Raw genomic sequence first — 21,493 nt, 5'->3', positions numbered from 1 at the left:
TAAAGTAAGAAAAGGATAATCACATGAGGGAAGAGGGCCTACTCGTGAGAGCTTACATTCTAAAGGGGAGGAGCAAACAGACAGGGATGACACAGATGAGGTAGACCGAGCATGGGACAGAGGGTTAGGATGAGATTTGGCTGGGTTTGGTAAAGAAGTGTGTCTTGAGAGCCTGTTTGAAGTTCTGTAGAGAGGTGGAGAGTCTGAGGGGGAGAGGTAGAGAATTCCAGAGTAAGGGAAAAGCATGTGAAAAATCTTGGAGGTAGGAGTGGGAGGAAGTAATCTGAAGACAGGAGAGTCGGCGTGTATTAGCAGAGCGAAGAGGACGGGTGGAAGAGTAAAGGGAGATAAGGTCAGAGATGTAAATGGGAGAGGAGTGGGTAAGTGCTTTGTAAGTGAGTGTGAGAAGTTTGAATTGGATTCTGAAAGGGAAGCCAGTGAAGGGCTCGTAGGAGAGGGGAGGTGGACGTAGTACGTTTGGTGAGGAAGATGAGCTGGGCTGCAGCATTGAGCATAGATTGGAGTGGAGAGAGGTAATTGTCAGGGAGGCCAGTTAGGAGGAGATTACAGTAATCCAGTCTGGAAATAATCAGTGAGTGGATAATGGTCTTGGTGGCATTCTGGGTGAGAAAGGGTCTGATCCTGGAAATGTTTCTGAGATGAAAATGACAAGTTTGTGAGAGGTGCTGAATGTGTGGTTTGAAGGAGAAGGAGGAGTCAAGGCTTATGCCAAGACAGCGTACTTGGGGGCTAGAGGAGATAGTCGTACCATCAATGGATAATGAGATTGTGGGTGAAGTTGTGTGGGAGGGTGGGAAGATGATCGGCTCAGTCTTGGACATCTTGAGTTTAAGAAACCGCTGGGACAATCAGGAAGATAGCAGAGAGACAGTTGGAGGTACGACCAAAGAGAGATGGGGAGAGATCAGGGGAGGAAAGGTAGATTTGAGTGTCATCAGCATAGGGGTGATTTGGAAGTTAAAAGAACTAATGAGTTCACCTAAAGAGGACGTATAGAGAGAGAAAAGGAGAGGACCAAGAACAGAACCTTGGGGGACACCAACAGTTAGTGGAAGTGTGTGTGTGTGTGTGGGGGGGGGGGGATGGGAAGTGTAAATAGAGGAGACAGAGAAGGAATGATCAGAGAGGTAGGAGAACAGCCAGGAGAGGGTAGTATCACGCAGACCAAGAGAGTGAAATATTTGCAGAAGGAGAGGGTGGTCCACAGTGTCAAAAGCAGCAGAGAGATCAAGAAGAATAAGCAGAGAGTAGTGGCCCTTAGATTTGGCTGCATGGAGGTCATTGCACACTTTTGCGAGGACAGTTTCAGTGGAGTGGAGAGAACATAAACCAGACTGGAATGGGCCAAGCAGTGAGCGGGAAGAAAGAAAGGCAGTGAGGGCATTATAGAAAATATACTCAAGGAGTTTGGAGGCAAAAGGGAGGAGAGAGATGGGTCGATAGTTGGAGAGGGTGTTTGGATCAAGATTAGGCTTTTTAAGAATAGGGGAGATGAGTGCATGCTTGCAGGAAGAGGGGACAGTGCCTGATGAGAGGGAGAGATTGAGAAGGTGGGCAAGATGGGAAAAGGCAAAGGAGAAAGGTAGCAGAGGAGGTGGGAGGGGATAGGGTCAAGTGGGGAGGTGGTGGGCGGGAGGAGTGGATGAGGGCCATAACTTCCTTACCAGATACATGGGAGAAAGAAGTCAGAGTTGGTGAGAGGGAAGGGGTGGCTGGTCTGGTGGGATGTGATGTCCTGACATATGGAGTCAATCTTGGATGTAAAATAAGTGGCAAAGTCAAGAGCAGACAATGAGGAAGGGAGAGGAGGTGGTACTGGGCAGAGGAGGGAGCGGACAGTGGCAAAGAGGCGCCGGGGGTTGGAAGACTGGGTAGAGAATTTTGAAGTATGATTGTTTAGCGAGGGAAAGGGCAGCACTGAAGGATGAGACCATGAATTTGAAATGGAGGAAGTCTGCCTTAGAGCGTGATTTCCTCCACTGTCACTCGGCAGTACGTGAGCATTTTTTAAGATATCTGGTGCATCTGGTGTGCCAGTGTTGAGGTGTTGATCTGCGAGGGTGAATAGTGGTGGGTGGAACGACAGAGTCAAGAGCAGAAGTAAGAGATGCATTGTATAGGGATGTGGCTTGTTCAGGACATTTGTTAGAGAGAATAGGAGAGAGAAGCGAGTCGAACAGGGAGGATTGGGATGAGGTGTCAATAGCCTCAATGTTATGCTTAGTGATAGTAGCCTTAGGAGGGAGAGATGGGGAAGCAGAGATAGATAAGTTGAAAGAGATCAGGTGGTGGTCAGAGAGGGGAAAAGGGGAATTGAAGAAGTCAGAAATATTGCAGCGGTGAGTGAGGTAGCCAGGAAGCAAAGTTGCCAGAGAATTTGGAGGAAATGCCAGGTGGATGGTAAATGACAGCAACTCGAAGATTAGCAGTAGAGATGAGTGGGTTCGGTTACCTGAGAACCGAACACTCCTGAACTTCACTACCCGAGCCCGGATCTGAGTTAGGCTTGGGTTTTCCCGCCTGACTCGGAAACCCGAACGAGGCAAAACGCCATCATCCCGCTGTAGGATTCTTGCGGGATTTGGATACCATATAAGGAGCCGCGCGTCGGACATTTTCACTCCAATCTCGGAGAGTGTATTGAGAGGACGTGTCCTCAGTGTCTGTGTGGGCGGGAAAGTGGGGTGGCAAGTCTTGTACTGTGTTGTGCTGCTCAGTCCAGTCCAGTGTAGTCAGTGTATTGTGCTGCATCAGTCCAGCCAGTCACAGTGTTGGTGTCCTCTACTGCTATATGTTCCCAGTGCTGCTGGCTGCTGTATAAGTCCCTTGCATTTTTGTGTGTTGTCTTGCATCAGACCCCCTGTGTCTCTCTTGTGCAGCATCAGTCCAGTGACCAGAGACAGTGGTGGTGTCCTCTGCTGCCATATATCCAGTGTAGCTGTATGAGCCCCTTTCAGTGGTTCTGTGTTGTCCTGCATTAGACCAGGGGAAGTCTCTTGTGCATCAGTCCAGTGACCAGTCACAGTGGTGGTGTCCTCTGCTGCCATATATCCAGTGTAGCTGTATAAGTCCCTTTTAGTGGTGCTGTGTTGTCCTGCATCAGACCAGTAGTAGTGTCCTGGCCATCAGTCATTCCAGTGACTAGGCAGTCACAGTGGTATACGCTGCTGCTATATGTCCACTGCTGCCGTATAATAATAATAACAACAACAAGTACCTTACAGTGTTGTGCTGTATCAGACCAGTGGTAGTGTCCTGACCATCAGTCATTCCAGTGACGAGGCAGTCACAGTAGTATACGCTGCTGCTATATTTCCACTGCTGCCGTATAATAACAACAACAAGTCCCTTACAGTGTTGCTGTGTTGTGCTGCATCAGACCAGTGGTAGTGTCCTGGCCATCAGTTATTCCAGTGACGAGGCAGTCAAAGTGGTATACGCTGCTGCTATATGTCCACTGCTGCCGTATAATAACAACAAGTCCCTTACAGTGTTGCTGTGTTGTGCTGCATCAGACCAGTGGTAGTGTCCTGGCCATCAGTCATTCCAGTGACGAGGCAGTCAAAGTGGTATACGCTGCTGCTATATGTCCACTGCTGCCGTATAATAACAACAAGTCCCTTACAGTGTTGCTGTGTTGTGCTGCATCAGACCAGTGGTAGTGTCCTGGCCATCAGTCATTCCAGTGACGAGGCAGTCACAGTGGTATACGCTACTGCTATATGTCCACTGCTGCCGTATAATAATAACAACAAGTCCCTTACAGTGTTGTTGTGTTGTGCTGCATCAGACCAGTGGCAGTGTCCTGGCCATCAGTCATTCCTGTGCCGCAAATTGTCTTATATAACTCCCAAAAAATAATGGAGAACAAAAATTTGGAGGATAAAATAGGGAAAGATCAAGAACCACTTCCTCCTAGTGCTGAAGCTGCTGCCACTAGCCATGACATAGACGATGAAATGCCATCAATGTCGTCTGCCAAGGCCGATGCCCAATGTGATAGTAGAGGGCATGTAAAATCCAAAAAGCCAAAGTTCAGTAAAAAGAACCAAAAAATAAGATTTTAAACCTACCGGTAAATCTTTTTCTCCTAGTCCGCAGAGGATGCTGGGGACTCCGTAAGGACCGTGGGGTATAGACGGGCTCCGCAGGAGACATGGGCACGCTAAAGACTTTAGATGGGTGTGCACTGGCTCCTCCCTCTATGCCCCTCCTCCAGACCTCAGTTAAAGAACTGTCCCAGAGGAGACGGACAGTACGAGGAAAGGATTTTTGTTAATCTAAGGGCAAGATTCATACCAGCCCACACCATCCACACCGTATAACATGGAATATATGCAACCAGCTAACAGTATGAACAAACCAGCATCAGCCAAAGACTGATCTTAACTGTAACATAACCCTTATGTAAGCAATAACTATATACAAGCCTTGCAGAAATAAGTCCGCACTGGGACGGGCACCCAGCATCCTCTACGGACTAGGAGAAAAAGATTTACCAGTAGGTTTAAAATCTTATTTTCTCTTACGTCCTAGAGGATGCTGGGGACTCCGTAAGGACCATGGGGATTATACCAAAGCTCCAGACTGGGCGGGAGAGTGCGGATGACTCCGCAGCACCGATTGAGCAAACACGAGGTCCTCATCAGCCAGAGTATCAAACTTGTAGAATTTTGCAAAAGTGTTTGAACCCGACCAAGTCGCCGCTCGGCAAAGCTGTAATGCTGAGACGCCTCGGGCAGCCGCCCAAGAAGAGCCCACCTTCCTAGTGGAATGGGCCTTTATCGAATTTGGTAACGGCAATCCAGCCGTATAATGAGCCTGCTGAATCGTGTTACAGATCCAGCGAGCAATAGTCTGCTTAGAAGCAGGAGCGCCAACCTTGTTGGCTGCATACAGGACAAACAGTGCTTCTGTTTTCCTAACCCGAGCCGTCCTGGCTACATAAATTTCTAAGGCCCTGACTACATCAAGGGACTCGGAATCCTCCAAGTCACCCGTAGCCACAGGTACTACAATAGGTTGGTTCATATGAAACGATGAAACCACCTTAGGCAAAAATTGAGGACGAGTCCTCAACTCTGCTCTATCCACATGTAAAATCAGATAGGGGCTTTTGTGAGATAAAGCCGCCAATTCGGACACCCGCCTTGCAGATGCCAAGGCCAACAACATGACCACCTTCCAAGTGAGAAATTTTAATTCAACCGTTTGAAGAGGTTCAAACCAGTGAGATTTTAGGAACTGTAACACCATGTTAAGGTCCCATGGTGCCACTGGGGGCACAAAAGGAGGCTGGATGTGCAGCACTCCCTTTACAAAAGTCTGGACTTCTGGGAGAGAAGCCAATTCCTTCTGAAAGAAAATTGATAGGGCCGAAATCTGTACCTTAATGGAGCCTAACTTTAGTCCCATATCCACTCCTGTCTGTAGAAAGTGGAGAAAACGGCCCAGATGGAAATCTTCCGTAGGAGCATTCTTGGCTTCACACCAAGATACATACTTCCTCCAGATACGGTGATAATGTTTCGCCGTCACCTCCTTCCTAGCCTTTATCAGAGTAGGGATGACTTACTCCGGAATACCTTTCCCAGCTAGGATTTGGGGTTCAACCGCCATGCCGTCAAACGTAACCGCGGTAAGTCTTGGAACATGCAGGGCCCCTGCTGCAACAGGTCCTCCCTGAGAGGAAGAGGCCACGGATCTTCTGTGAGCATTTCCTGAAGATCTGAATACCAGGCCCTTCGAGGCCAATCTGGAACAATGAGTATTGTCTGCACTCTTTTTCGTCTTATGATTCTCAACATTTTTGAGATGAGCGGAAGAGGAAGGAACACACAGACCGACTGAAACACCCAGGGCGTCCACCGCTACTGCCTGAGGGTCCCTTGACCTGGCACAATACCTCCGAAGCTTCTTGTTGAGGCGTGACACCATCATGTCTATTTGAGGAAGTCCCCAATGACTTGTTATCTCTGCAAAAACTTCTTGATGAAGTCCCCACTCTCCTGGATGGAGATCGTGTCTGCTGAGGAAGTCTGCTTCCCAGTTGTCCACTCCCGGAATGAAGACAGCTGACAGAGCGCTTACGTGATTTTCCGCCCAGCGAAGAATCCTGGTGACTTCCGCCATTGCCACTCTGCTCCTTGTTCCGCCTTGGCAGTTTACATGAGCCACGGCTGTGACATTGTCTGATTGAATCAGAACCGGTAGGCCGCGAAGAAGATTCTCCGCTTGTCGTAGGCCGTTGTATATGGCCCTTAATTCCAGTACGTTGATGTGTAGACAAGCCTCCTGGCTTGACCATAGTCCCTGAAAATTTCTTCCTTGTGTGACTGCTCCCTATCCTCGGAGGCTCGCATCCGTGGTCACCAGAACCCAGTCTTGAATACCGAACCTGCGACCCTCGAGAAGGTGAGCACTCTGCAGCCACCACAGGAGAGAGACCCTGGCCCTGGGGGACAGGCTTATTTTCTGATGCATTTGTAGATGGGACCCCCGACCACTTGTCCAGAAGGTCCCACTGAAATGTCCTTGCATGGAACCTGCCGAAGGGGATGGCCTCGTAGGCCGCCACCATTTTCCCAGTACTCGAGTGCATTGATGGACTGACACTCTTTTTGGTTTTAGCAGGTCTCTGACCATGTTCTGGAGTTCCTGGGCTTTTTCCACTGGGAGAAAAACCCTCTTCTGTTCCGTGTCCAGAATCATGCCTAAGAAAGATAGCCGAGTCGTTGGAATAAACTGTGACTTTGGTAGATTTAGAATCCAGCCGTGCAGCTGCAGCACTCTCAAGGAGAGCAACACATTTTCCAGCAATTGATCTCTCGATCTCGCTTTTATCAGGAGATCGTCCAAGTACGGGATAATTGTGACCTCCTGCCTGCGCAGGAGCACCATCATTTCCCCCATTACCTTGGTGAAAATCCTCGGGCCGTGGAAAGGCCAAACGGCAACGTCTGAAACTGGTAATGACAGTCCTGTACAGCGAATTTCAGGTACGCCTGATGAGGAGGATATATGGGGACATAAAGGTATGCATCCTTTATGTCTAGTGACACCATAAAATCCCCCCCCCCCTCTAGGCTGGAGATCACTGCCCGGAGCGAATCCATCTTGAATTTGAACTTTTTTAAGTACAGGTTTAGGGATTTTAGATTCAGAATGGGTCTGACCGAGCCATCCGGTTTCGGGACCACAAACAGGGTTGAATAGTACCCTTTTCCCTGTTGGACTAGGGGAACCCTGATAATCACTTGCTGTTGATACAGCTTTTGAATTGCAGCTAAAACTATTTCCCTCGCTGGGGGAGAAGCTGGCAAAGCCGACTTGAAAAATCCGCGAGGGGGCACCTCTTCGAATTCCAGTTTGTAGCCTTGGGATATAATTTCCATAGCCCAAGGATCCACGTCTGACAAAACCCAGACCTGGCTGAAGAGTCGAAGACGTGCCCCCACCGGCGCGGACTCCCTCAGCGGAGCCCCAGCGTCATGCGGTGGATTTAGTAGAAGCCGGGGAGGACTTCTGCTCCTGGGAACTAGCCGTCGCAGGCATTCTTTTCCCTCTACCCTTACCTCTGGCGAGGAAGGAAGAGCCCCGACCTCTTCTGGACTTATGCGACCGAAAGGACTGCATCTGATATTGTGGTGTTTAAAAAAGAAGATTTACAGCAGTAGCCGTGGAAACCAGGTCCTCTAGACCCTCCCCTAATAAGACCTCACCCTTGTAAGGTAAAACTTCCATATGTCTCTTTGAATCGGCATCCCCCGTCCATTGGCGGGTTCACAGGGCTCGCCTAGCAGAAACAGCCATGGCGTTGGCTCTTGAACCTAACAGCCCAACGTCTCTCGCAGCGTCTCTCATATGTAAGGCTGCTTCTTTAATGTGACCCAAGGTCAATAAAATGGTATCCCTATCTAGGGTGTCAATGTCAGATGACAAGATATCTGCCCACGCTGCTACTGCACTACATACCCATGCCAACGCTACCGCCGGTCTGAGCAAGGCACCCGTATGTGTATAAATTGATTTTAAGGTAGTCTCCTGTCTGCGATCAGCAGGATCCTTGAGGGCTGCCGTGTCTGGAGATGGTAGCGCCACCTTTTTGGACAAGCGTGTTAAAGCCTTGTCCAACCTGGGCGAGGATTCCCACCGTACCCTGTCCTGTGCGGGGAAAGGGTACGCCATAAGAATTCTCTTGGGAATCTGTAGTTTCTTGTCTGGAATCTCCCAAGCCTTTTCAAATAAAGCGTTCAGCTCATGAGACGGGGGAAAAGTTACCTCAGGTTTCTTTTCCTTAAACATGCATACCCTTGTGTCAGGGACAGAGGGTTCATCTGTGATATGCAAAACATCTTTTATAGCAATAATCATATAATGAATACTTTTGGCCACCCTAGGGTGTAACCTCTCATCATCGTATTCGACACTGGAGTCAGAATCCGTGTCGGTATCAGTGTCTGCTACGTGGGACAGTGGACGTTTCTGAGACCCTGAAGGGCCCTGTGACACAGCCAAAGCCATGGATTGACTCCCTGTTCCTTCCCTGGACTCTGCTTTGTCCAATCTCTTATGTAATAAAGACACATTTTAAAACATTCCACATATCCAATCAATCAGGTGTCGGCGTCGCCGACGGAGACACCACAATCATCTGCTCTACCTCCTCCTTAGATGAGCCTTCCGCTTCAGACATGCCGACACACACATACCGACACCCCCACACACCCAGGGATATATATCTATATGGAGACAGTCCCCCGATAAGGCCCTTTGGAGAGAGAGAGTATGCCAGCACACACCCAGCGCCACCGGACACTGGAATATAAACCCAGTCAGTACAGCGCTTTTCTATATATATATATAATACACTCACTGCGCCAAATAAATGTGCCCCCCCCCCCTTTGTGCCCTCTGTACTTGATGTTCAGCAGGGGAGAGTCCGGGGAGCCAGCTTCTCTGCAGCGTGCTATGGAGAAAATGGTGCTGGTTAGTGCTGGAGGATCAAGCTCAGCCCCCTCAACGGCGGGCTTCGGTCCCGCTCAAATCTTTATACTGGCGGGGGTTTGTGTAATATACTGCCTCCGCAGTATATATATATCTATGCCAGTGTCCATAGAGGTTAATTTTGCTGCCCAGGGCGCCACCCTCTGCGCCCTGCACCCTTACAGTGCCGTCAGTGTGTGAATGTGTGGGAGCAATGGCGCGCAGCGTTACCGCTGTGCGGTACCTCAGTGAAGATCAGAAGTCTTCTGCCGCCTTTGAAGTCTTCTTTCTTCTTATACTCACCCGGCTTCTATCTTCCGGCTCTGTGAGGAGGATGGCGGCGCGGCTCCGGGATGAACAACGAGGGTGAGACCTGTGTTCCGACCCTCTGGAGCTAATGGTGTCCAGTAGCCTAAGAAGCAGAGCCTATCATTTAAGTAGGTCTGCTTCTCTCCTCTCAGTCCCACGATGCAGGGAGCCTGTTGCCAGCAGTGCTCCCTGAAAATTAAAAACCTAACAAAAGTCTTTTTCAGAGAAACTCAGTAGAGCTCCCCTGCAGTGCATCCAGTCTCCTCTGGGCACAGGATCTAACTGATGTCTGGAGGAGGGGCATAGAGGGAGGAGCCAGTGCACACCCATCTAAAGTCTATAGAGTGCCCATGTCTCCTGCGGAGCCCGTCTATACCCCATGGTCCTTACGGAGTCCCCAGCATCCTCTAGGACGTAAGAGAAAAAATAAGAATTTACTTACCGATAATTCTATTTCTCGTAGTCCGTAGTGGATGCTGGGAACTCCGTAAGGACCATGGGGAATAGCGGCTCCGCAGGAGACTGGGCACAAAAAGAAAGCTTTAGGACTACCTGGTGTGCACTGGCTCCTCCCCCTTTGACCCTCCTCCAAGCCTCAGTTAGGATACTGTGCCCGGACGAGCGTACACAATAAGGAAGGATTTTGAATCCCGGGTAAGACTCATACCAGCCACACCAATCACACCGTACAACTTGTGATATGAAACCCAGTTAACAGCATGATAACAGAAGGAGCCTCTGAATAGATGGCTCACAACAAGAACCCGATTAGTTAACAATAACTATGTACAAGTATTGCAGACAATCCGCACTTGGGATGGGCGCCCAGCATCCACTACGGACTACGAGAAATAGAATTATCGGTAAGTAAATTCTTATTTTCTCTGACGTCCTAGTGGATGCTGGGAACTCCGTAAGGACCATGGGGATTATACCAAAGCTCCCAAACGGGCGGGAGAGTGCGGATGACTCTGCAGCACCGAATGAGAGAACTCCAGGTCCTCCTCAGCCAGGGTATCAAATTCATAGAATTTTGCAAACGTGTTTGCCCCTGACCAAGTAGCTGCTCGGCAAAGTTGTAAAGCCGAGACCCCTCGGGCAGCTGCCCAAGATGAGCCCACCTTCCTTGTGGAATGGGCTTTTACTGATTTAGGATGCGGCAGTCCAGCCGCAGAATGCGCCAGCTGAATTGTGCTACAAATCCAGCGCGCAATAGACTGCTTAGAAGCAGGAGCACCCAGCTTGTTGGGTGCCATCAGGATAAACAGCGAGTCAGTTTTCCTGACTCCAGCCGTCCTGGAAAAATAAAATTTTCAGGGCCCTGACTACGTCCAGCAACTTGGAATCCCTAGTCCCTAGTAGCCGCAGGCACCACAATAGGTTGGTTCAAGTGAAAACCTGAGACCACCTTTGGGAGAAACTGAGGACGAGTCCTCAACTCTGCCCTATCCATATAGAAAATCAGATAAGGCTTTTACATGACAAAGCCGCCAATTCTGACACACGCCTGGCCAAGGCCAACAGCATGACCACTTTCCACGCGAGATACTTTAGCTCCATGGTTTTAAGTGGCTCAACCAATGCGACTTTAGGAAATCCAACACCACGTTGAGATCCAAAAAGTGCCACAGGAGGCACAAAAGGAGGCTGAATATGTAGTACTCCTTTAACCAAAGTCTGAACTTCAGGCAGTGAAGCCAGTTCTTTCTGGAAGAAAATCGACAGAGCCGAAATCTGGACCTTGATGGACCCCAATTTGAGGCCCAAACGTCACCCCTGCTTGCAGGAAGTGCAGGAATCGACATAGTTGAAAATCCTCCGTCGGGGCCTTCATGGCCTCCCACCAAGCAATACATTTTTGCCAAACGCTGCGATAATGTCTTGCGGTGACATCCTTCCTGGCTATGATCAGGGTAGGGATGACTTCCTTCGGAATACCCTTTTCCTTCAGGATCCGGTGTTCTACCGCCATGCCGTCAAACGCAGCCGCGGTAAGTCTTGGAACAGACAGGGTCCCTGCTGCAGCAGGTCTTGTCTAAGCGGCAGAGGCCAAGGGCCCTCTGCCAGCATCTCTTGAAGTTCCGGGTACCAAGCTCTTCATGGCCAATCCGAAACCCCGAGTATGGTTTTCACTCCTCGCCTTCTTATTATTCTCAGTACCTTGGGTATGAGAGGTAGAGGAGGAGACACATAAACCGACTGGTACACCCACGGTGTCACTAGAGCGTCCCCAGCGATCGCCTGAGGGTCCCTTGACCTGGCGCAATATCTTTTCAACTTCTTGTTGAGGCGGGACGCCATCATGTCCACCCGTGGTCATTCCCAACGGTTTACCCGCATTTGGAAAACTTCTGAATGAAGTCCCCATTCTCCTGGGTGTAGGTCGCCCATCGGAGAATCCTTGTGGCTTCTGCCATCGCCATTCTGCTTCTTGTGCCGCCCTGTCTGTTTACATGGGCGACCGCCGTGATGTCGTCTGATTGGATCAGTACCGGCTGGTTCTGAAGCAGGGGCCTTGCTTGGCTTAGGGCATTGTAAATGGCCCTTCGCTGCAGAATATTTATGTGAAGCGAAATCTCCATGGAAATTTCTTCCCTGTGTGACTGCACCCCAGCCCCGAAGGCTGGCATCCGTGGTCACCAGGACCCAGTCCTGTATTCCGAATCTGCGGCCCTCTAGTAGATGAGCCCTCTGCAGCCACCACAGCAGCGACACCCTGTTTCTTGCTGACAGGGTTATCCGCTGTTGTATCTGTAGATGGGACCCGGACCATTAGTCCCACAGGTCCCACTGGAACGTCCTTGCGTGGAGTCTTCCGAATGGAATTATGCTTCGTACGAAGCTACCATTTTTCCCAGGACTCGTGTGCATTGATGTACCGACACCTGTCCTGGTTATAGGATGTCTCTGACTAGAGATGACAACTCCTCGGCTTTTTCCACTGGAAGAAACACTCTTTTCTGGTCTGCGTTCAGAAACATTTCCAGGAACAGAAGACGTGTCGTCGGGACCAGCTGTGACTTTGGAATATTGAGAATCCAGTCGTGCTGTTGTAGCACTTCCCGAGAGAGTGCTACCCCCACTACCAACTGTTCTTTGGACCTCGCCTTTATCAGGAGATCGTCCAAGTACGGGATAATAAAAACTTCCTTCTTGCGAAGGAGTATCATCACTTCTGCCATTACCTAGGTAAAGACCTTCGGTGCCGTGGACAACTCCACCGGCCGCGTCTGGAACTGATAGTGACAGTCCTGTACCACATATCTGAGGTACTCCTGGTGAGGAGGGTAAATGGGGACATGCAGGTACGCATCCTTGATGTCCAGGGAGACCCTGTAATCCCCCTCGTCCAGGCTCGTAATATCCGCCCTGAGCGATTCCATCTTGAACTTGAATCTTCTGATATAAAAGTTCAAGTATTTTAATTTCAAGATGGGTCTCACCGAAACGTTTCGGTACCACAACCACTGTGGAATAGTAACCCCTTCCTTGCTGAAGGAGGGGCACCTTGACAATCACTTGTTGTGATTATAGTGTTGAATATCCACCAACACCGTCTCCCCGGCAGAGGGAGGTGCCGGTAAGGCAGATTTTAGGAAACGGCGGGGGGAAGAACGTCTCGAACTCCAGCCTGTACCCCTGAGATACTACTTGAAGGACCCAGGGATCCATGTGAGAGAGCCCACTGTCCGCTGAAATTTCTGAGACGGGCCCCCACCGTACCCGGGTCCGCCTGAGCAGCCCCCGCACCATGCTGTGGACCTACCGGACGCAGGGAGGATTTCTGCTCTTGGGAACTAGCTGTGTGTTGCAGCTTTTTCCTCTACCTTTGCCTCTCGGCAGAAAGGATGAGCCTCTAGCCCTCTTGCTTTTCTGGGGCCGAAAGGACTGTACTTGATGATACGGTGCTTTCTTTTGTTGTGGGGTAGCCTGTGGCAAAAAAATCGATTTCCCAACAGTAGCTGTGGAAACGAGGTCTGAAAAACCATCCCCAAACAGTTTTACCCCCTTATAGGGCAACTTCCATGTGACGATTCGAGTCGGCATCGCCTGACCATTGCCAAGTCCATAACCCCCGTCTGGCGGCAATGGACCTAGCGCTTATTTTTGATGCCAGCCGGCAAATATCCCTCTGTGCATCACGTATGTATAAGACCACGTCTTGTATATGCTCTATTTTCAGCAAAATATTGTCCCTATCCATAGTTATTTTCCGACAGGGAATCTGACCACGCAGCGGGAGCACTGCACATCCATGCCGAAGCAACGGCTGGTCACAATATAATGCCCTAGTGTGTGACTATATCTTATAGGGTAACCTCCTGCTTTCTATCAGCAGGTCCCTTCAGGGCGGCCGTATCCGGAGACGGTAGTGCCACTTTTTCTGATAAGCGTGTAAGCGCTGTATCTACCCTATGGGGTGTTTCCCCGCGTGACCTATCCTCTGGCGGGAAAGGGTACGCTGCCAATAACCGTTTTAGAAATTATCAATTTCTTACCGGGGGAAGACCACTCTTCCTCACACACCTCATTTAATTTCTCAGATGCAGGAAAAACTACTAATAGTTTTCTCTCACCAAACACAATACCCTTTTATGTGGTACCTGGGGTATAATCATAAATGTGTAATACATTTTTCATTGCCTCAATCCTGTAACGGGTGGACCTATTTGGAGGGTACACCAGTCTCATCGACGTCGACACTGGAGTCAGTATCCGTGTCGACATCTGTGTCTGTTATCTGAGGTAGCGGGCGATTTTAGAGCCCCCCATGACATTTGAGACGCTGGAACAGGCACAAGCTGAGTAGCCGGCTGTTCTGTGTCGTCGACCTTTTATGTAAGGAGTTGACACTTTCACGTAATCTTTCCATAAGTTCAACCACACCGGTGTCGACCCCGCAGGGGGTGACAACATATTTTCAGGCATTCGCTCCGCCTCCACCTCATTATCCTCCACATACCTGTCGACACAGCCGTACCGACACACAGCACACACACAGGGAATGCTCTGATAGAGGACAGGACCCCACAAAGCCCTTTGGGGAGACAGAGGGAGAGTATGCCAGCACACACCAGGGCGCTATATATCACAGGGATAGCACCTATAAAAAGTGTTTTCCCTTATAGCTGCATATATATATGTATACTGCGCCTAAATTGTGCCCCCCCTCTCTTTTTAACCCTTTCTGTAGTGTATTAACTGCGGGGGAGAGCCAGGGAGCTTCCCTCCAACGGAGCTGTGAGGGAAAAATGGCGCCAGTGTGCTGAGGAGATAGCTCCGCCCCTTTTTTGCAGACTTTTCTCCCGCATTTTTATGGATTCTGGCAGGGGTTAATGTACATCCATATAGCCCTGGGGGTTATATGTGATGTATTTTTGCCAGCCAAGGTGTTAATATTGCTGCTCAGGGCGCCCCCCCCAGCGCCCTGCACCCATCAGTGACCGCAGTGTGAGGTGTGCATGAGGAGCAATGGCGCACAGCTGCAGTGCTGTGCGCTACCTTGATGAAGACTGATGTCTTCTGCCGCCGATTTTCCGGACCTCTTCTTGCTTCTGGCTCTGTAAGGGGGCCGGCGGCGCGGCTCTGGGACCGGACTCCGAGGCTGGGCCTGTGTTCGATCCCTCTGGAGCTAATGGTGTCCAGTAGCCTAAGAAGCCCAAGCTGGCTGCAAGCAGGCAGGTTCGCCTCTTCTCCCCTTAGTCCCTCGATGCAGTGAGCCTGTTGCCAGCAGGTCTCACTGAAAATAAAAAAACCTAAAACTAACTTTTATCTAAGAAGCTCAGGAGAGCCCCCTAGATTGCACCCTGCTCGGTCGGGCACAAAAATCTAACTGAGGCTTGGAGGAGGGTCATAGGGGGAGGAGCCAGTGCACACCAGGTAGTCCTAAAGCTTTCTTTTTGTGCCCAGTCTCCTGTGGAGCCGCTATTCCCCATGGTCCTTACGGAGTTCCCAGCATCCACTAGGACGTCAGAGAAATAAATTTAAATCGTCTGAGGAGAAACGTAAACTTGCCAATATGCCATTTACGACACGGAGTGGCAAGGAACGGCTGAGGTCCTGGCCTATGTTCATAACTAGTGGTTCAGCTTCACATGACGATGGAAGCCCTCATAACTGAGGCCTTGACACTTATGTTGGTGTTAGACATGCGTCCGGTATCCGCCATTAGTGCAGTGGGATTTAGACAATTGATGGAGGTATTGTGTCCCCGGTAACAAATCCAACTTCACTAGGCAGGCGATTCTGAGATTTTGCCAATTAATGCCAGTGATTTGGACGTATAATTATTAATTACAGTGATCTTGCCAATTAATTCCAGTGATTTGGACGTATAATTATTAATTACAGTAATCTTGCCAATTAATTCCTGTGATTTGGACGTATAATTATTATTAATTCCAGTGATTTGGACGTATACTTACAGTGATCTTGCCAATTAATTCCAGTGATTTGGACGTACAATTACAGTGATCTTGCCAATTAATTCCAGTGATTTGGACGTATATTTACAGTGATCTTGCCAATTAATTCCAGTGATATGGACGTATAATTACAGCGATCTTGCCAATTAATTCCAGTGATTTGGACGTATAATTACAGCAATCTTGCCAATTAATTCCAGTGATTTGGACGTATAATTATTAATTCCAGCGATCTTGCCAATTAATTACAGTGATTTGGACGTATAATTATTAATTACAGTGATTTTGCCAATTAATTCAGTGCAGTGCAGTTCAATTATATGTCCAGTGATTTGGACGTATAATTATTAATTATAGTGATCTTGCCAATTAATTCCAGTGATTTGGACGTATAATTACAGTGATCTTGCCAATTAATTCCAGTGATTTGGACGTATAATTATAGTGATTTTGCCAATTAATTCCAGTGATTTGGACGTATAATTACAGTGATCTTGCCAATTAATTACAGTGATTTGGATGTATAATTCCAGTTGTAATTGTTTGTCGTTTGGCTTAGTCATACAGCTACCTCATTTCACCTCTTTGCATGAGGTGCTGTTTGGGGCCTAGTTTTTGAAAAGTGCCATCCTGTCTGACACTGCCGTATGAGTCCTGGGGTACTGCCGTATAAATCCACCAATTGCAGATTTTTTAAAAAGTGACTGGAGCGTGCTAGAGATGCTGTTATTGGACCGAACAATTGCAGCCAACTCTCGACATTCAGCCACTGCGTGACACTACTAGATGGGCCAGGTGGTTGTGTCGCTTAGCTTAGTCATACAGCAACCTCGGTGCACCTTTTTTTCTTCTTTGCATCACGTGCTGTTAGGGGCCTTTTTTTTTATATCTGCCCTCCTGTCTGCCACTGCATTGCCACGCCTAGATGGGCCAATTGTTTGTGTCGCTTGGTTAGTCATACAGCAACCTCGGTGCACCTTTTTGTTCTTCTTTGCATCATGTGCTGTTAGGGGCCTTTTTTTTTTATATCTGCCCTCCTGTCTGCCACTGCATTGCCACGCCTAGATGGGCCAATTGTTTGTGTTGCTTGGTTAGTCATACAGCAACCTCGTTGCACCTTTTTGTTCTTCTTTGCATCATGTGCTGTTAGGGGCCTTTTTTTTATATCTGCCCTCCTGTCTGCCACTGCATTGCCACGCCTAGATGGGCCAAATGTTTGTGTCGCTTGGTTAGTCATACAGCAACCTCGGTGCACCTTTTTGTTCTTCTTTGCATCATGTGCTGTTAGGGGCCTTTTTTTGATATCTGCCCTCCTGTCTGCCACTGCAGTGCCATGCCTAGATGGGCCAATTGTTTGTGTCGTTTGGCTTAGTCATACAACTACCTCATTGCAATTATTTTTCTTCTTTGCATGATGTGGTGTTTGGGGCCTTTTTTTTTATATCTGCCCTCCTGTCTGACACTGCAATGTCACTCTTAGATGGGCCAGGTGTTTGTGTTGTCCACTTGTGTTGCTTAGCTTAGTCATCCAGCAACCTTGGTGCAACCTTTTGGCCTAAAAACAATATTGTGAGGTGTGAGGCAGAGGAAGGAGAGAGAAGGTTTAAATAGTAGTGTAGAGAGCCTGTAAGGGGGCAGAAGTAGATTGCAATTGGGAAACAGAAGAGGAGGGGAAGGGAGTGAGAGGGGAGGATGGAGACAGAGGAGAGGAGAGAGGGTGAGATGTAGGAGACTGGGAGAGAAGGATAGAGCTGGTACTAGGCAACAGAATAAAGGATTAGGAAAACAAGGATTAATGGGGGATGTTGCCAGCATGGCCATAGTGTGGATGGGTTAAATATTGGTAGTAAAACGAGAATAGAAGAAGGAGTGGTGGCCGAATGAGAAAGCAGTGGAACTGCAGAAATAAAGACGATTTGCAAGTATTTAAAATGTGGTTAATGTCTACAGGTTAACAGTAAGGCAAATGTTTTGATGTAAGATGGAAAATTACTCAGTGTTAGCAAACAGCAAGTCGGTGTGTGTGCTATTTAATACATTTTAATAATGGTGATACATTTGTCAGACAGCTATGCCAATATTGCAATGTGTATGAGCCCCTTATTTTGCTCTTCATGTATTGAACTTCGTGAACACAACATTTCTGCTGGTCATTGAGCACACCAAAGATCAGTGAGGACAACCTTTCTAATATGTGTTTCCAGATCAAAAGTTAGTTAAATTTATCTCAATCCAATACTGCAGATCAAGGAATAATAATAATTTTATACTACTTGTTTCCATATTATTAGTACGTAATTTGCAGGCCATAGTGATCCAGCTTTCTACGTTTTGTATGGAGATTATAGTTCTGAAAAAAAAAATATTTCTGTACAAGACCAATGTTGTCCACATTTTCCTTAAGATTTTTCAAACCCACTTCACAGGGGTGAATCATGAACATATTTCCCCCATACTTTTTCTTAAAGCACATAGAGAGATAATATGATATGTCAAATCTGTGAAACTCCAAAAGCAAATTAAAATAAATGTACTGTTGTACTGAACACCATGTCCCATAACCCAACCAGTTTCCCTCCCTATTCCATTCTCCAGACCATTTCACCTTGCTTAGAATACGGATGATGTCTCCACGCTGGAATGACAGCTCATCATTCTTGTCACTTTTGCAGTTCCAGAGTCCCTGGTAATAATCTGCATAGTTAATTACAGAGTCCCCTGGTGAAAAATATGAAAACAAAAACATATTAAAATTAATAGAAAGAACATTCATCTGGATATAATATCATAAAATAACATAATTTCTGCAGGGTTGTAGCCACAATCATATTGATTGTATGAGACCTGGTGCAATGCAGGAGGATGCAAGATACCTGCTTTCACTGTATCTATCTTGCATCCCCATGGTTACAAAAATTGCCTTGGTGGCTACATGTGTCGTGTTCCACTGGTCTAACCTGTGCTAAAAAAAATACAAAATCTGATTGGTTGTTGTAGGTCACAAGAGATTTTTTATCACGTTACCTGTTCACTGGCTTTCATAACAATACCCTCTTTATCCCTCCTCCCACCTTGTTATACTTATCAACTAGTAAATGTTTGTTAGTATTCTTGCCTAAGCATAGTTATAGATAAAAATACAGATAGCTCTATATTCTTTTTCGGTTAAATTTGGAAACACTAAAAACCTTATAACCTGAGATTGTAAGAACTGCGTTCTGTACCTTTGGAATACTTATTTGTTATTCTATTGTATTTCATCTGACTTACATCAGTGTAGTTTAATTAAAACTTATTAAAAATAGACCATTGTGTTTATTAAATCTCACATAGCTATTACAGGTTGAGTATCCCATATCCAAATATTCCGAAATACGGAATATTCCGAAATACGGACTTTTTTGAGCGAGAGTGAGATTGTGAAACCTTTGTTTTTTGATGGCTCAATGTACACAAACTTTGTTTAATACACAAAGTTATTAAAAATATTGTATTAAATGACTTCAGGCTGTGTGTATAAGGTGTATATGAAACATAAATTAATTGTGTGAATGTACACACACTTTGTTTAATGCACAAAGTTATTAAAAATATTGGCTAAAATGACCTTCAGGCTGTGTGTATAAGGTGTATATGTAACATAAAAGCATTCTGTGCTTAGATTTAGGCCCCATCACCATGATATCTCATTATGGTATGCAATTATTCCAAAATACGGAAAAATCCCATATCCAAAATACCTCTGGTCCCAAGCATTTTGGATAAGGGAGACTCAACCTGTACTAAATAATTACAGGAACGTCATGGCAATTGCAGATTTCTGCAGGATTTGGAGGCATATGACCATATTGTCTTTTCAGGAAATTTATTTTATTATTATTGTTTATTTATATGGCACAACAAGGGTTCCGCATTGCCTAATAAAGTACATAAACAAATGAGCAAAACAAGAAAACAGTGACTCACAGTACTAAACAATGCAGGACAAGCTTGAAGCTGGAAACTTGAATTGGATTCTAAAGAGGTAACAAGTGTAGGGCTTGTAAGAGAGGGGAAGTGGACGTAGTACGGTTGGAGAGGAAGATGAGCTGGGCAGCAGCAGAGAGAGAGGCAGTAGTCAGGGAGACCAGATAGGAAATTACAGTAGTCTGAACTGTAGACAAACAGTAAGTGGATGAGGGTCTTAGTAGCATCCAGGGTGAAAAAGGGTCTGATCCTGGAAATATTTTTGAGATGAAAATGGCAGGACTGTGGGAGGTACTGAATGTGTGGTTTCAGGGCCGAAACTAGGATTTTCGTCACCCGGGGCAAGGCAGTAATTTGAAGCCCCCCTACCCCACCCCACCCCCCCACAAAAAAAAACAACAACAACCTATCAGACTAAAATAATCAGATTATCAAACATTTTGGAAAAATGGGATACTACTGGACAATATTCTCCTATGTGCCTCAAATGCCCTATGCGTCACATGCCCCGTCAGCATGTTCAATGACATGCTCCTGTGTGTGTCCCCATACATTGCACTATATCATAACACCATCACTGTGCTACTCCCCTATCCCCTGCACATCACTATACTACATCCCCTACACGCTGAACTACACCACTACACTACATGCCCCTATGCACTCCACTACAAACCCTATATGCTACACTACATCACTACACTACATCCCCTTACAGGCTATATCACATTGGTGTACTTACATGCCCCTATATACTGCAATACATGACCACACTACATGCCCTATATGGTACACTACATCACTGCACTACACTCCCCTATAAGTTACACCAAATCTCCCCATCTGGGAGGCAAAGCGTAGGTTGATACTGCTAACTGGGAGCACAGTGCGCTTCTTTAGTAGCTTGTATCGTGCACCGCATGCTAGTCGCAGCATTGCATGGCAAAGAAGAGAGTTTAAGACAGTAGCCAACATGGGCGAGATCTGAGGTACGGGAGCTCACCCGAAGTGTCGGAGCCAGCTGCAGGCAGACAGGTGAGTCAGATACATTGCCCTGGGAGCTGTCTGCTGTCTCACTGGAGCAGCACAGCACTGCCGGTACAAAAGATGAAACAAAAAAACCCTGCTTCTCTGTAACTCCTTGGCGCCCCCTCAAATCCTGCACCCGGGGTGCATGCCCCCTTAGCCCTCCCCCCCCCCCCCCCCCTAGTTACGGCCCTGGTGGTTTGAAGGAGAGGGAGGAATCAAGGATAACTCCAAGACAGTGTACTTGGGGGCTAGAGGAGATAATGTACCATCAATAGATAATTAAATTGTGGGAGGTGAGGTCATATGGTAGGGAGGGAAGATGATCAGCTCAGTTTTAAACATGTTAAGTTCAAGAGCAGATAGCAAAAAGATGTGTAGCTATAAGTCAGGAGAGCATAAAGCATATCATCAGCATAAAGATGATATTGGAAGTTGAAAGAACTAATGAGTTCACCTAAAGAGGTCATATATAGAGAGAAAATGAGAGGGCTAAGAACAGAACTTTGGGGGACACCTAGAGGAAGTGTGGGAGAGGTGGAGTCATGAGATGAGACAGAGAAGGAGCAGTCAGAGTGGAAAGCGGACACCCAGGAGAGCGCAGTGGCACGCAGACCAATGGAGTGAAGGATTTGCAGGTGGAGAGGGTGGGCCACAGTGTCAAAGCAGCAGAGAGGTCAAGGAGAAAAAGCAGGGATTAGTGGCCCTTGGATTTGTCAGCATGGAGGTCATTACAGACTTTTGTGAGGACAGTTTCAGGG

The 21,493-nt window shown here is 47.4% G+C and overlaps 1 protein-coding gene across 1 annotated transcript in view; it reads right to left on the bottom strand.

The window, feature by feature from the left end:
• The window catches only part of SKAP1 (src kinase associated phosphoprotein 1), a 958,799-nt gene that overhangs the window by 101,942 nt on the left and 835,364 nt on the right, over positions 1–21,493 (bottom strand). Inside the window, exon 12 of the mRNA XM_063963151.1 lies at positions 18,346–18,458. Coding sequence (XP_063819221.1) covers positions 18,346–18,458 — 113 coding nt within the window. The remainder of the gene's footprint in view (positions 1–18,345; positions 18,459–21,493) is intronic.

Source organism: Pseudophryne corroboree, chromosome 3 (genome assembly GCF_028390025.1).
Source record: "Pseudophryne corroboree isolate aPseCor3 chromosome 3, aPseCor3.hap2, whole genome shotgun sequence".
Taxonomy (NCBI): domain Eukaryota; kingdom Metazoa; phylum Chordata; class Amphibia; order Anura; family Myobatrachidae; genus Pseudophryne; species Pseudophryne corroboree.
This window is presented reverse-complemented; position numbering and strand designations above follow the sequence as displayed.